Source organism: Dasypus novemcinctus, chromosome 31 (genome assembly GCF_030445035.2).
Source record: "Dasypus novemcinctus isolate mDasNov1 chromosome 31, mDasNov1.1.hap2, whole genome shotgun sequence".
In the NCBI taxonomy this organism is placed as follows: Eukaryota; Metazoa; Chordata; class Mammalia; order Cingulata; family Dasypodidae; genus Dasypus; species Dasypus novemcinctus.
This window is the reverse complement of record NC_080703.1, coordinates 29,520,558-29,537,220: the sequence shown is the minus strand read 5'-3', so window position 1 is coordinate 29,537,220 and position 16,663 is coordinate 29,520,558. Positions and strand designations below refer to the sequence as shown.

At 35.0% G+C, this 16,663-nt stretch overlaps 1 protein-coding gene across 3 annotated transcripts in view; it reads left to right on the top strand.

The window, feature by feature from the left end:
- The window catches only part of CMC1 (C-X9-C motif containing 1), a 102,549-nt gene that overhangs the window by 20,693 nt on the left and 65,193 nt on the right, over positions 1-16,663 (top strand). Inside the window, exons 1-2 of one of the 3 annotated variants that reach the window (XM_012531097.4) lie at positions 1,747-1,856; positions 10,128-10,217. In XM_012531097.4, the coding sequence (XP_012386551.1) occupies positions 1,796-1,856; positions 10,128-10,217 (151 nt within the window). In that variant the 5' untranslated portion in view covers positions 1,747-1,795. Of the gene's footprint in view, positions 1-1,746; positions 1,857-10,127; positions 10,218-16,663 lie in introns of those variants that run through there. The other 2 variants (XM_071212861.1, XM_004473769.3) reach the window with 2 other exon arrangements.

The window sequence follows — 16,663 nt, the reverse complement described above, 5'->3', positions numbered from 1 at the left end:
AGGAACTGATCCAAGAAAATAGTGTATTAGGTATTTAAGACCTTTGCAAGATTTATGGAGCAAAGAATAAATTCATCAGAACACATTATATATAAATTATATAGATTAAAACTAAATGGAAGAAGTAATATTTTGAAATTGATTTTAGAAAGTAGATCAGTATATAACAGTCTTCTAAATCTGTTCAGTAATTACTGATTAATTACTAATTACTGATGCCTAATTAAGATTTGTGCTATATACAAGGAGAAAAGGAATAAGTGAAGATCTTCCCAGTACTGTTATTTTCTCTTCAAGAAGACAGCACATTTCCCTTATATAAGATGTCTCACAGGTACTTCAAATTCAGCATGTCCAGAACTGAATTCCTTTCCCACCCAAACCTGGTCCTTCTGTATTTCCTATCTCAAGGAGTCTTCCCATCATTCACCAAGCCAGGTGCCTTTCTTGAATATTCTTTTTCACAGTCTCTGCAAGGCCCACCTCTTTCGTAGGACCTCCCTTCGAATCTATACTCTTCTCTCCAGCCATGCTTGCATTTCCTTCCATAGTATTCACAGAGACTGCTTGACTAAGAGTGTGCATTTTATGGCACATGCCAAATCCCCCGTTCCCAGAGGAGAAGGAGCAGAGTATTATTGGCTTGCAGCACAAGGCATGCTTGCATATCCTCTCTCTGCATTGGGTTGCAGATTGAGGCCACCTCACGAAAGGGGACCCATGCCCACTAGTGAAGCTGATCTTATTTTCTTCTCTATGTTAGTAAACTGTTTTGTCCAATCGAGCACCTGTGTGAGTTTAACACCTGTAAACTTTGGAGTGGATTGAGATCCCAGGAGTGCTGCCAGCCTCCATGTAGTAAGACTTCTTCCCTGGAGGTGGTAACAGGTATTTCCCTGTTTCTACCTGTTTGCTGTGATTCTCCATTTTTCCAAAGATCTTAGCCAGTATGAATTAAAAGGGAGATAAAAAATTATCCCTATGATCAGGTAATGTAATTACCAATGTATAATTGTTCTATGTGGAAATTGGAAGAGAATGTATTGGCAAATTATTAGAATTAAGAGAAAGTTAAGTAAGGTGGTGTTGGTTATAATGAAAACAGAAAAATCGGTTGAACCTATATACCAGCATGTTTTAGTTTGCTAAAGGCACCCGGGAGCAATGCACCAGATATGGGTTGGCTTTTATAAGTGGGAATTTATTAGGTTAAAAGCTTACCATTCTGAGGCTGTGAAAGTGTCCAAATGAAGGCCCTCCTTAGGAGGGCAATAATGAAAATATGGTTGGGACACATTGCCACAATTTATTGTCAAACCAGGAAATTGATGTTGGTATAATATTGTTAACTCAGGTTCATGTCTTAGTCGAATTTCACAATTTTTACATGTACTCTTTTATTTTGGGGTGGTGAGTAGAGCTATATGAAGTTTTATGATATGTGAAGACTCAAGTAACCATAGCCACAATTGGCATACAAAACTGTTAGATCACCAGAAAGAAAATCCTTCATGTTATCCCTAATATCACATCCTTACCTTTCTAACTGCTGGTAACCAATGATCTGTTTTCATTACTATAATTTTGTTCTGTGAAGAATGTTATATAAATAGAATTACGTAATATATAATAACCCTTTGTGGTCCATTCAGCATAATTTCCTTGAGAGCCATCTGATTTGTTGCTGTATCACTTATGGGTGAACCACTCTTCATTCACTCATTGAAGGACTTTTATGTTGTTTAGTTTTTATTACAGATAAAGCTGCAATGAACATTTGGGTGCAGGTTTTTGTATGAACATGAGTTTACATTTCTCTGGGATAAATACTAAGGAGTATGTGTATTGGTTATATGGTAAGTGTATGTTTAACTTTCTAAGAAACTGCCAAACTCTCTTAGAGTTGTACCATTTTATGTTTTTATGTAAAATGTATGTATGAACAATCCACTTGTTCCACATCTTTGTCAGCACTTGGTATTATTGCATTAAAAAACTTTTATTCTTTATAGAGAATTTGTGGGTTTACAGAATAATCATGCATAAAATACAGGATTCCCATATACCACCCCACGAGCAACACCTTGCATCGGAATGGAACATGTTACAACTGATAATAGCATAGTTTTATAATTGGACTATTGATTAAAGTCCATGCTTTAATTTAGGGATCACTGTTTATATATTGTTGTTCCATGGATTTTTTTCATTCCCCCCCCCCCCCCTTGCGGCTTGCTTGCTGTCTACTCTCTGTGTCCATTCGCTGCACGCTCTTCTGTGTTTTTCCTTATCTCCCTTTTGGTTGTGTCACCTTGCTGAGCTGGCACTCCGTAGCACCTGGGCCAACGGTTCTCCACAGAGTTCAGAAGAGCCTGCCTTCACAAGGAGGCCCCAGGAGGCGAACCCAGGGCCTCCTATATGGTAGATGGGAGCCCAATTGATTGAGCCACAGCTGCTTCCCCGTTCCATGGATTTTTAAAAAATTTTATTCTGTTACCGTTTATACAATCTAACACATTCCGTTTTAAGCATGTACAGATACATATTTCAGTGCTGGTAATTGTGTTCATAATATTGTGCTACCATCACTACCATCCATTACCAAAACATTTCCATGATTCCAAATAGGAACACTGTATATTTTATTTTACTAATTTTTAATTTTTATCCTTCCCCCCCTTGTCTGTCTGCTTTTTGTCTGCTAGTCTTATTTAGGAGGTACCAGGAATGAAATCCAGGACCTCTAATGTGGCAGGTGGACACCCAATTGCTTGAGTCACATCCACTCCTCTGAACCCTGTACATTTTAAGCCTTAAGATCCCATTCCCTGTCCCCACCTATCTCCTTGTAACCTATATTCTAGATCTAACTCTGTGAGTTTGCTTATTCTAATTATTTCAATCAGAGAGATCAACAATATTTATCCTTTTAAGCCTGGCTTATTTCACTCAGTATGATATCTTCTAGGTTCATCCATATTGTTGTATATATCAAGGACTTCATTTCCTTTTACATCTTGAATAATATTCCGTTGTATGTATATGCCACATTTTATTTATCCATTCATCAGTTGATAGGCATTTGGGTTGCTTCCATCTTTTGGCAATTGTGAATAATGCCTCATTGTTGTGCAAATATCTGAGCCTCTTCTTTCAATTCTTTTGGGTATATACCTTGTAGTGGGATTGCTGGGTCTTCAGTAGTTCTGTCTTTAGCTTTCTGAGGAATGGTGAAACTGTCTTCCGCAGTGGCTGTACCATTTTACATTGCCACCAGCAATGAATAAGTGTTCCTATTTCTTGCATCTTCTCCAACACTTATTTTCTGTTTTTTTTTTTTATAGCACCCATTCTAATGTGTGTGAAATGGTATCTCATTGTGGGTTTGATTTTGAAGACTAATGATATTGAGCATCTTTTCATGTGCTTTCTGGCCATTTGTGTATCATTTTTGGAGAGAATTTCCAAGTTTTTTGCCCATTTTTAAATTGGGTTTGAAGGATTTCTTTATGTATTGTGGATATTAATTCTTTATCTGATATGTGGTTTCCAAATATTTCCTCCCATTGTGTAGATTGTTGTTCTACTTTCATTGTAAAGTTCTTTGATGCAAAAATGTTTTTTATTTTGATGAGTTCCTATTTATCTATTTTTTTCTTTTTCCTGCCTATGCTTTGGGGTAAAGTCTAGGAAACCATTGCTTACCTAACACAAGGTCCTCAAAGTGTTTCCCTGTATTTTCTTTGCAGAGTGATAGTTCTGGCTCTTACATTAATGTCTTTGACCCACTTCAAGTTAGTTTTTGTATATGGTATGAGGTGGGGGTCCTTTTTTTTTTTTTGAAAAAAATTTTTGTATTTTCAGAATATTTTCAAGATGTTTGTAAGTGATAGAGCTAGATTACATAATTCTTAAAAATTTTTTGTTAGGTCCTCTTAGTGAAATTTGTTATATAACAAAACCCTTTTGTGTTATTTTTTTCTGTATTCAACAGCTTTTTTTTTTCTCTTTTACTTTTTTTTTAATTAGAGAAGTTGTAGGTTCATATAAAAGTCATGTAAAAAAATACAGCATTCCCATATACCTCCCTATTGTTGACACTTAGTCTTGTACTGTTGTTACAATTGATGAAAGAATATTAAAATATTACTGTCAGCTATGGTACATAGCATTAGGTGCATTTTTATTGTATTTTTAATTTTAATGGTCTTTAGTGGTATCTCTTTGTAGTTTTAATTTGGATTTCCCTAATGGCTTGTGATGTTTAATATCTCTTCATATTCTTACTTGCTACTCATATATCTACTTTAATGAAGTGTCTGTTCAAGTCTTTCTGCCCATTTTCTAATTATTGTTTCTTTTCTTACTTTTGAGATTAAAGAGGTGGTTGTATATTTGGATTCAAATCCTTTGTTAGATATGAGGCTTGCAAGTCATTTTTCCCATTCTGTGGCTTGTTTTTTTCATCTTCTTATTAGAGTCTGTCACAGAGCAAAAGTTTTTAATTTTGATGACGTATAATTTTTTTTTCTTTTATAGAACATGTGTTTGGTGTCTTTTCTAAGAACTCTTTGCCTAACTCTAGGTCATGAAGATTTTCTCTTACATTTTCTTCTAGAAAGTTTTTCTGTAACTTTTAATTTTAAAATAATTGTAGACTCACAGGGCTTTGAAAAAAGTACTAAATAGAGTGCCATGTATCCTTCACCCAGCTTTCTCTAATGGTGACATCTTATACAATCAGTGTAATATCAAAACCAGGAAATTGATTTTTGCACAATACTGTTAGATTACAGACTTTTTCAGTTTTTATCAGTTTTTACATGCACTCGTGTGTGTATATGTATGTGTTGTTCTCTGCAATTTTATTATATATTCCTGATCTTATAGAGAAAACATTTAGTGCTTCACTATTAAGTATGGTGTTAGTGTAGGTTTTTTGTAGATATTCTTCATTGAATTTCCTTTATTCCTAGTTTACTGAGAGGGTTTATCTTTTTTGTCTTTTTATCTGAATGTGTTGAATTTTGTCAAATGTTTTCCTCTTCAATTGATATGATCACATGGTTTTTCTTTTAATATAATGGATTACATTGATTTTCAAATATTGAACCATCCTTGCACCCATGGAATAAATCCTGCTTCGTTGCGGTGTATTATTATTTTTCTATATTGTTCGATCATATTTGCTATATTTTGTTGGAACTTTTGCATCTATGTTCATAAGAGACATTGGTCTTTTTTTTTTTTTTTTTTAGCTATCTTTGCTTTTGCTATCAGGGTAATGATGACCTCATAATAGGAGTTGGGAAGAGAACTGTAGAATTGGTGTTATTTGATCTTTAAATATTTTGTAGAATTTGCTACACTTTGAAGCCCTGTGGACCTATTTTATTGATTTTTTAAAACAAGTTTTTTTACTTACCTCCTTAATTTTTCTGTGTCAATTTTATTGATTTCTGCTCTTTATTATCTCCTTTTTCTGCTTACTTTAGGTTTATTTTGTTCTTCTGCTACTTTTTTGAGGTAGAAGCTGAGATTGTTGTTTGAGACTTTCTTTTCTGTGAGCATTTATTGCTATATATTTCTCTAAATACACTGCTTGAACTTTGTCTTATAGGTTTTGAAATGTTATATGTTCACTTTCATTCAAGTCACTGTATTTGTTTATTTCTCTTAAGACTTACTTTTGACTGATGGCTTATTTAATAATAAGCTATTTAGTTTTCAAATGTTTGGAGATTTTTCTTTTATCTTTCTATTTTTGATGTTTAGTTGATTCCATTATAGTCAGAGAATATACTTGGCATGGTTTCAGTTCTTTTAAATTAGGTAGGGTTTAATTTATGACCCAAAATGTGTTTCATCTTGGTGAATCTCTGATGTGCCTTTTCAAAGGGTGTATATTCTGCTGTTGTTGGGTACACTGTTCTCTAAATGTCAGTTGGATCACTTTGGTTAATGGTATTGTTCATTTCTTCTATATCCTTGCTGACCATTTTTTTCTCCTGGTTCTATCAGTTACTAAGAGGTGTGTTGATAACTTCAATTATAATTGTTGATTGTCTATTTCTCCTTTAAATTATGTTAGTTTTCCCCCTCATGTATTTTTTAGCTATTGTTTGGTGTGTACACGTTTGCATTGTTATATCTTATTAGTCAGTGACCTTTTCTCACTATGTAATGTTTCTTTGTCCATAATAGTTTTCTTTGCTTTGAAGTCTATTTTGATGTTAATTATAGCAGCTCTAGTTTCCTTTTGATTAGTGTATGCATGTTATATCTTTTTTCCATGCTTTTACTGATAACCTTCCTATATCAACTTTGAAATGAGTTTCTTATAGATAGCATATACTTGGATCATGGTGTTTTTTTCTTTTTTAAAAAAATCTGTCAATCTTAAGTCTTTTAATTAGTGGGTTTAGATCATTTACCTTTAATATGTTTATTGAAATGTTAAGATTGAAGTCTTTTTATTTTGTTTTCTGTTCCTTTGTTCTCATCATTTTGTTTCCTGTTTATTATTTGAACATTTTATAATATTCCATTTGATTTTTCATAGTGCTTTTGAGTTTGCCTTTTAGGTTTTTTTTTTTATTGGTCACTCTCATGATTACAATATCCAGGCATAGTTTTTCATAGTCTACCAGCATCAATGTTTTATCATTCAGGTGAAATGTATATATCCTGCCACGACCAAAGTCCATTACCTTTTCCCCTTGATGTATAATTATCTTTAATATTACCTCTGTGTACATTGTGGATGCTCTAATTTTTATTAGTGTCAAAAAATTTTTTTTTCAGGTACTGGGGACTGGGTCCTCATATGTGGGAAGCTGGTGCTCGGCCACTGAACCACATCAGCTTTCTTGAGTTGGTTTTACCATTTATTTTGCTTGTTGCTTGCTTTTTGTTTTTTCAAGAGACACCAGGAACCAAACCTGGAACCTCCCATGTGGAAGGCGGCCACTCAATTACTTGAACCATATCCACTTCCTTAAAAAAAATTTTTTAACTCCAAGAATAGTCTATTACATTTATTCTTTGTTATTCCTTTATTCATTCCTGTTTTCTAAGTTTTCTTTCATTGCTATTTTCTTCCTGTCTGAATAATTTTCTTTAGTCAAGCTTTTAGAGTGGATCTGCTGGCAATAAATTAACTTTGCTTTCATTTCTCTGAGATTTCTTTATTTCACCTTCAATACTAAAGAATATTTTTTGCTGTATATGGAATTCTGGTTTGACTGTTCTTTCCGCACTTGAAATATATTGTGCTACTCCCTTCTGATCTCTGTGGTTTCTGATGAGAAATCTTTTATCCTTTGAATCTTTGTTCCCTATATTTCTCTCTGCTGCTTTTAAGATTTTTCTTAGTCTTTAATTTTCAGAACTTAAGTTATGATATTTCTGTGTGTGGATTTCTTTGGGTTTTTCCTGTTTTCCTGTATCTGTAGGCTTATCTTTTGCCTAATTTGTAAAGTTTTCAGCTATAATTTTAAAAAATATTTATTTAACCCAGCATTCTTTTTCCCCTCTTTCTAGGACTCTAGTGATTGATCTTTTGTTACTGTCCCAAAGGACCTTGACCCTCAGTTCATTAAAACAAAATAAAACAAAAAAATGCTTTTTTTTCTAATTTTCAGATTAGATAATTTATTGAATTATATTCTAGTTCATTGAGTTTGTCCTCTGTTATATTCATTTGATTATTGTATGTTGATCCTTTATCGTCCTTGCTAAACTCACTTATTAATTCTATTACCTTTTTCCTGTAGGTTCTATTGGCATTTCCATAAAGATAATCATATCATTTCTGTCTGATTTGGAAGCCTTATATTTATTTTTCTTGTCTTATTGCCCTATATAGAACATGCACTATAATGCTGAATAGAATAGTGAGACCAGATTTCCTTATCTTGTGCCCCACTTTAGGGGGAAAGCATTCAGTCTTTCACCATTGGGTATGATGTTATCTGTGGTTTTTTTCTAGATGACATTTATCATACTGATGCTCTACATTTAGCATGTTGATGCTGAGGTGTGTTAAGATATTAAGAACTTTGTTAGTGTCTTTTAAGGAATCTGTCTAGTTCATCTCAATTGTCCATTTTTTTTTTTTGGCCTAAAGTTGTTTGTAATATTCCCTTATTTAAAAATGGGTACTTTTTCTGTTGTTGGATATTTGTGATCTGTTTTTTTTTCTGATCAGTCTGGTGGATTATCAATTTCTATTATTTTTTGAAAGAACCAGCTTTGATTTCATGCAACTTTTATTTGTTTATCTTGAAATGGTTGCTCTTCAGATATTCCTTCTCTGATTACTTCCTCTCACAACCCACCTACCATACTGTGATTAGCCAAACTAAACAGAGAGGTCATATGTAAGTACTCTGGTTTACTGACCTACCTGAGCCCCTCTTTCAGCCATTCCATACATGTATCTTACATTAGATACTTACATGAAGAAGCTGTTATTGAAGTAGATCCTCCAGTCCCAGCTTTTGAAGCTGCTGAGGTTAACACCAGTCATTTGAGACCTCAGCCATTGTAAAGTAGATCAATTCTGCTTATCGTTTTGAATTCCTGATCTATAATAAGCATAATAAAATAAGCATGTAAAAATTTTACATTGCTAAGTTTGATTAATGATTTCTTACATAGCAATAGTAACAGGAACACATTTTTTAGATTTGGTTTGAGGGAGGTAAACATTTCATTTTCTACATATCTGAAAATGTTTTTAACTTTACTCTTAATTAGTAGTTAAATTCAATTGTAGATTCTTGAATATAAAATTATTCTCTCAGAACTTTGAAGTCATTTCTCCATTGTCTTCTTACATCATGTCTTTACCAGTGAACCATGATGTAAATCTGATTTTCATTCCTTTGAGTGCATAATAATATCCTTTCCCTTTTGAAGCTTTTAGGATTTTTGGGTTTCAGACATTTTACCAGAGTGCATTTAGGTAATCCATGATCCAGTTTTGTCTGAGGTCTTATGTCTTTATTTTTCTAAGTATATTTATTATACTTACTCTAAATCTTGTTTCTTTTACCCTTTTAATGCTTTCCTTGGGAGATGGTTACTTCTTGATTGATTGCATTTGGTTCCTCCCTCTCCCTCTTTGTTCTCCATCAAATTGGGGTGACTCTTAGCTGTTGTTATGTTGTTGTTCTTGGTTTTTGCTTTTTGAGATGCCATGCTTTCTTCTCTGCAGCTACTGTGTCTTTTCATGTCTGCCTGCCTCCAGAGGTTGTGGGGAATGACATAGTACCAGGAGGAGTTAGGGGCTCCTCGTGCTCCTAATTGTCACTAGATACTTGCAAATTTCCTGGTCTTTTGAGGAGAAATGACTATATTCCCTCCTTTCACCTGTGGTCTAAAGGTGTCGGAGGAGCTGACCCACTTGACACTTACTAAAGAACTTCAGTCACTGACTCTTGTGTCTCAGAGCATTCTCTTGCTTCTCCACTTATGCTGCTTCAGAGCATGGAGCAATACCCACTTTTGGCATCATTTTTTCCCTGGTATTCTTTGGGGCATATAATTATCTCCTTTAAACTGATCTTGCCTGCCTTTGCCTTTTAGATTCCTTGTCATTTTTGGTCACTGAGGAAACCAACCCTTTTGTTTTTCAGGTTTGTTTAGGAATTGAAGGGGAAGAGGAGGTGCTAGAGCTGGTGTCCTATCTACTATCTTAGTCTGATTTTTGGTAGCTGTGTTTTAATTGCACAGGAATCTCACAAGCTTTCGTAAGTGCTTTGTAAATGGACATGTGATTCCACTTTTACTTCTGCCAGCTCTTTCTTAGTCTGCTCTTATTATGAGATAGGCTTGTGGCTTTAGTATGGACAAGACTGCATGGAACATGTTATCAAGTAAAAGTGCAATATAGTTTGCAGTATGTTTTAGAAAGATGTTGCCTATGTCCTTTATGTTTTTTCTGCTGTGTATCAAAAAAATTTTTAATGACTGAGTCATAGTTTTATTAGGTTATAAAAGAGTGAGTTCTTAACATATTTACATAAGCGTTCATTTTAAATAAACCAGAGTGCAGGAGTATGTTATTTTTGCAAGAGAACTAACAGATTTTCCAAATAATAATAATATCCTCATTTTTTTAGAACAGCATCTTAGACATGTCGAAAAGGATGTTCTGATCCCTAAAATAATGAGAGAGAAGGCCAGAGAGAGATGTTCTGAACAAGTTCAAGGTAAGATTCACATATTCATGTAAAGATCAAATTCATTTTTATAATATGATCTGAATTTAATCCATAGCCTCAGAGTGTAATAGTCAATGAATTAATATGTATGAATTGCTTCTCACCCTTTCACTGGTATACCATCATTTCAGCTTTCAGATCTTCCAGGCAGTTTTCAATTTATTTATAATTTTAAAATATTCCCCCAAATTACTAGTAAAAAAACCATTTTTCCCAAGAGGTATGGAGAGAGCAATACTCAGTATGAATATTGTGTAGAAAAAACTTATTATGGTCATTTTGATAGAAAAAGAGGAAACATCAAATATAACATGTACCTGTTTTTCATTTCTTTCTATCAACATAATTCATACATATATATGGGTGTATATATGTATTCTCATATATATATTCTAAGGTGATTTTCTCTAGTGGCATTATCTATTATTAAATTGCTAATGAAATCCCAGTAAGATTAACATTGGAGTTTTTTGAATATGTTTTATGTGTTCAAGTGACACCCACATAGGCATGTTTTCTTTGGAATATGTGTTTAACATGAACTACTCCTGTGTTTTTTCTTATTACATAGCATTCTAATGTAAAATGTAAACAAGGCAATGAAAGAAATAATATGAGGCCATAATACATCTGTAAATGATGGATTATTAGAAAAACAGATGGCAAAATTACCATATAAATGTCTATTTAAAAATATTTATCTCTTGGAATGAATATCAAAAAGAAGCAGTCATAAAATTTTTCTATATTCTGACTCCCTTTCTTTACTTATCATTGTAGTCTTATTTGTTGAGGGACCACAATAATTTGCTACAGTGCCTCCCTATAGGAGATCCAAGTGGTATCAACTGTTGTTTCAGAACTGTGTCAATAAATCTTTGGACTCTAGGAACATTTCTGGTACCTTTGATCCTATCTTCTTGACAGTGACCCTTGTGTTTGATGAGTGGAAACGATATTAGAACAGTAGTTCCTTAGACTCAGTATTGTGTGATGGTTATTTATGATTCTTAAATGACTCATGACCTAATCTACTTTAAATCCATTCAGAAATTTTAAAACAATGCCATTCTATGGTATTATTCTTTCATTTTAAATTAATTTGTTAATTAGAACACCTTCTTCCAATCCCTGCCCCCAGGTGTCAGGAGAAATTAACCCATTGGCACCTGCAGAGGGTTCCAGTGCACATCTGGCACAGGCAGGTGTCATGCTGATAGTCCCAAGAGGCAATCCTGCACCTGTCTTATGGAACTTTAAAAAATATATGTCCTAATGAAGGTGAGGGAGGATGAAACTTAAAAATGGCTAATAAGGTTCTAGGGTTAACTTTTAGGAAAATTTATTTATTATATATATCAGTCTAAAGTTATAGATATGAATTGTATTTATGCTGTTTTGTAACACATTATCTTTACATCTAGAATTTTAAAAAGTAGATAGCTTAGATAAAATTAAGGACTTTAAAAAATTTAGATATTTGAAATGTCAAAAATTTAGTTTTTTCTCACATGACTCAGATGAAATGAAGAATGATGTCATGCTTTTGGTCTTCAGAATTCCCTTTGCTTACTCTTAGAAGGTGAAACTAGGAAGGAACATACATTGGTATTGCTCAAACAGCAGCAGAACAGCTACATTTAAATTGAACAATAAGATGTAATTTATAGTCAGGACACTTCCATTATAGTTTATTTACTGTTTATAGCCTTTACTTCTTAAAATAACTATAGGATTTTATAGAAAAGCTTTATGCATACTAATATTCTTGGATAACGGTAATAGGAATTTTAATAAGTGATCTGACTTTCTGCTAAATGCTCGAAACATGATTATGTGGGAAAGCTTTTCTGTTTGATTTTTTTTCATGTCATTTCAACCCAGCTGATCATAAGAATTGGGTCAGACTGCCAGCAACTAGTTTTGTGAAGGGAATGGAACAGCTTTTCCAGGGACAAAGAGAAATGAAATCACTTTCAATGAAAGAAAGATGCCTCATTATAGTCGCCAACAGCAGTTATTGACAGCTACACTTCCTATTAACAAGGAGCATTTAACTAAGAGTTTGGCTGTTGGATCTTTGGACTTGATCTAATTTGCTAGCATTAATTAGTTTCTTTTGAGCACAGACACTTGGTGCTCACAGCTATAGATTTGGAGGCCTAATTAGAATAGAAAATGGAACAGAATGGGGTAAGGCATTAACCTTCAACCATTACCAGCTGGGACACTGATAAAGCCCACAAAGTCCAAATGCTCCCTATTGATGTGAAGAGTAAGTACCCTAATGAATATCAATTTCAGCCAGGTTGCTATATTCTTACTAGTTGTCTTCATTATAATTTTTTAACCAGCTTCCATGATACTGTAATCATCTATACACTGTCGGTTTTTACTATCCACTGATTTGGTCTGTGTTGCACATTTCACCTTATGTTTAAATACAATTAATATTTGTTGTAAGTCACAGATAACATTTAAAATGCTTCATTTTTATGTACCATAGTACCTCTAAAATTTGACTTATCCATAATTACAATATTGCGGTTCCACAGTAACTTTGTATACAGTCACAGTAACTTTGTCATTTCAATATAATGAAGACTGTAAAACCTGATACGAGAAAATCTCAGCTTTGGATGACTATTAAGGTAAGGTTTCTAATTATTAAACTGATGTCATTGTGAGAATTTTTAATTTTATAAAATAGATATACTTGTTTTTCTTTTTGAAAAGAAAAATAGTGCTCATCACCTTATTCTTTGGACTTCAACTTATTTGGTTAGTAAATATGACTTATCACAACTATAGATGTATAGAGAATTGAGAATTCTGATGTTACTATTATATAAACTTCAGAAAGATTATAAACTCATTGGTAAAGTACATATCAAAAGAAAAATTATTAAATAATTGATTGAAGTACAGAATTCAACTTTTAATATTCATTTGCCACTGATTATTGACAGTGAATAAAGCCACTAATATAAATGACTAAAGTATGGTAGACATTAATGCAAACACTGAGAACATTGGGAATAAGGACTGAAGGAGAAGGCTAGTATGGCCAATCTCTCTCATTCCTGTTTTCCCCACCTCCAACCCCCAGGCACCAGTAGTCAAAACAGAAATCCCCATCCAAGTGTAATGATGGAATCATTGCTTTTTCTGGGATCTGGGGGGTTAGTAACTTGTGGTGTTTGGGAGAGATGGTTTGGTGGCTGTCTTAGTTTGACAGTCTGCTATGACAAATACCACATAGTGGGTTGGTTTCAAAAACAGGAATTTATTGTCTCATAGTTTTGTAGAAGTCCAACACCAAGGTGTTGTCAAAGCCATGCTTTCTCCTAAAGTGGGTAGTGTTCTGGTGATGGCAGTCCTCTGTCACATAATGATGTCCTTTGACTCCTGTGGCGTTCCCTGACTTCTGGCTTCTTTTTTTAAGGCCTCCAGTGATACAGATTATAGCCCACCCTGATTTAGTTGGCCATATCTTAACTAATATTAACATATCTGAAAGGTTCTGTTTACAAATGGGTGCACACCCACAAGGACGTGGATTAAGTTTTGAACATAATTTTTTATATGGGGTACATAATTCAGTCCCAAACAATGACCTCTTGAGTTTGCTTTCAAATTTGTGAATTTTGTAGGAGTTGGGTTCTTTATCAATTTAGTGATTCATATTTGCTATGTTAGTAATATATTTTTAAAAATGTTGTTTTTCATGAATATTGATAAAGTATACATTCTAGTATTATAAATTTCTCTTCTGGAAACAGGGCTTTCCATAACAGAAAGAGTTACTGAATTGCTGTGTTTTACAAAAATCCCTCATTGTGTTTCTTTGGTTTTTGAATCACATAGTTGACATTTCATATAATGTCTCTATTTTGGATTATGAAGTTTGCTTTAAATTAATGAGAGCCTTTTTTTTTTTTTTTTTGCCATGACAAAATTAGACTAAAAAAGTACTTTGATCAGGGATATCCTGGAATGTTCTTTAACCTAGGTGTATTCTATTCACTGAGTCCTTTCATTTCTAGGGCTTGTTCAGTTTTTACACATTGTTTTGATGTATCTTTTGTTTCAGTGATTTTTTAGCAGTCTGTAGCAGTTTGATATAGTTATAATTTCCAAAAATAGATATTGGATTATGGTTGTAATCTGGTCTGTACCTGGGCATGATTAAATTATGATTAGGGCTTTGATTGGGCCATGTCATTAGGGTGTTGAGTCCCCATCCTTGGTGGGTGGAGACTCACAGATAAAAGGCATGGCAAAGGACAGAGTTGAAGCTTTTTGATGCTGGCGTCTTGAGCTGGAGCCCTGGGAAGTAAGCACACAGAGAAAGAGAAGCAAGCCCCAAGAAGAGAGGACCTGAGCCAGGAGAAGAACACAGAGGAATAGAGATGGCTCCTTAGACACGGCAGAAACCCCAGGAAGAGAGACAGAGCTGTTCACCTGATAGTCTACAACTGACCTTATGGAGAGAGGCAAAGCTTTGAGAGCCTCATAGACTATAGCTGACCTTGTGGAGAAAACAGAGGACCTGAGAACAGAGAGAAGCAAGACCTGGAAAGAGAGGAACCCTGGCAGATGTTGGCAGCCATCTTGCTCCAATATGTGGAAATAGACTTTGGTGAGGGAAGTAACTTATGCTTTATGGCCTGGTATCTATAAACTCCTACCCCAAATAAATACCCTTTATAAAAACCACCTAATTTATGGTATTTTGCATCAGCACCCCTTTGGCTGACTAATACACAGTCATTTTGATCTTTTGGCCAATATTGGGGTATAGTTATGAAGGAAATATATAAAGCATAAGGGAGCATGGATTATTTGTTTCTTTGAAACACTGCAGAACTTTGATTAAATAACACAGAATCTTGATGAAATCCCATATGCCTGCACTTTTCTATAAATCATGTGTAAGTGAAGTATGCTATATTTTGTTAAAATCCAAAGATAAGTAAATAGACAAAAGAGAAAATTAAGTTAAGAATACCTAACCAGTAAAACAGCTAGAAGACAGACTGAAACAGCCTACAAAAAGATCTTCTGGGGTTTAGGACATCAGGCAAAGGCTGGACACTGTGCAGAGGAGAAAGGGACAATGGAGGGGAATTGTGATGACAGAACTATAAGTTGAAACCAGCAGCTGCTGCTGCCGACACCATCCCCCACACTTCTCTGGGCTGGCTATAGACAAACGGGGCTCCAGGGATCCACCACCCCAGGAAAGGAGAGAGAGAGGGGGACACTGCCTAAGAGTGATATGACTTCTGACCCACAAATTTGGTCTGCTATGTCCCACTGGGCTCTTCCAGGCCAGGTGGGACCACACAGTGGTTTGCCCTGAGAGCCCACACAGGACTGGAGAAATCCAACTTTCCACCCTCACTATCTCCCTCTCTTATAGCCCAGGCTGATTGTTGAGGACACCTCCCCAGGGAAGGAAAGAGAGAGGGATATAGCCTAAGGCTGACTCGGCTTTTGGCTCACAGATTTGGTCTGCTATGTCTCAGGAGCCCTTCCAAGCTAGGTAAGGCCACACCATTGTTTGCCTTGGGAACCAGCAAGGGGCTAAAGATATATGATGCTCCCAGTCTCCTTCTCTTCTAACCAGAATGGATTGTTGAGGACTCAGAGGGGAGTGGAAATAATTCCTACTCAGGAAAAGGGAGGGGGCTGTCAGAGAAGGCTGGAGAACTGTCTCTGAGAAAGTTTGAATTACAAGGCTCTTAGCCTCTGGGCAGGAAGCTGTGTCACATTGATTCAATCTCTGTTGCAACAAATACACTCTGACCAGGTATTGAACTGAGAGCTGCCAAAGACTGTCATCTGCTGGCACACCAAGGAAGTGCATGTGAGAAAATAAAATAAGAGATGCTTTTTCTGGCCTTTATAGTTTCCCTCCCCAAGGAAGCAGGTGTGCAACCAATTACTGGGTCCAGAGCCCAGTTTTGAGCAATTAGCAGGGATAATCCTAATGATCCAGGTTGAGCTAAGAATCAAAGAGCAGTGGTAACACACAGCCTCCTACCACTAAATCTGTACGAAAGAGAAAGAAATTGAACATCTGAATAAACTGCATCCTAATCAGATGCCTAGACATCAGCAAAAAATTACGAGCCACACTAAGAAAATGGAAGCTATGTCCCAAGAAAAGGAATGCATCAAGCCCCAGAAGAGACACAGGAACTGAGAGAACTAACTAGCAAGATGTGCACAAATTTATGAGTTGAAAGACAATATGGCTAAAGAGAGAAATGACGCCAAGAAGATATTGAGCGAGCACAAAGAAGAATTTGAAATCCTCAACAAAAAAGTAACAGAGTTTATAGGAATGGAAGACACAATAGGTGAAATCAAAATCACAATAGAGGCATACAAGAGCAGACTCAAAATTATGGAAAAAAAAGTGATAT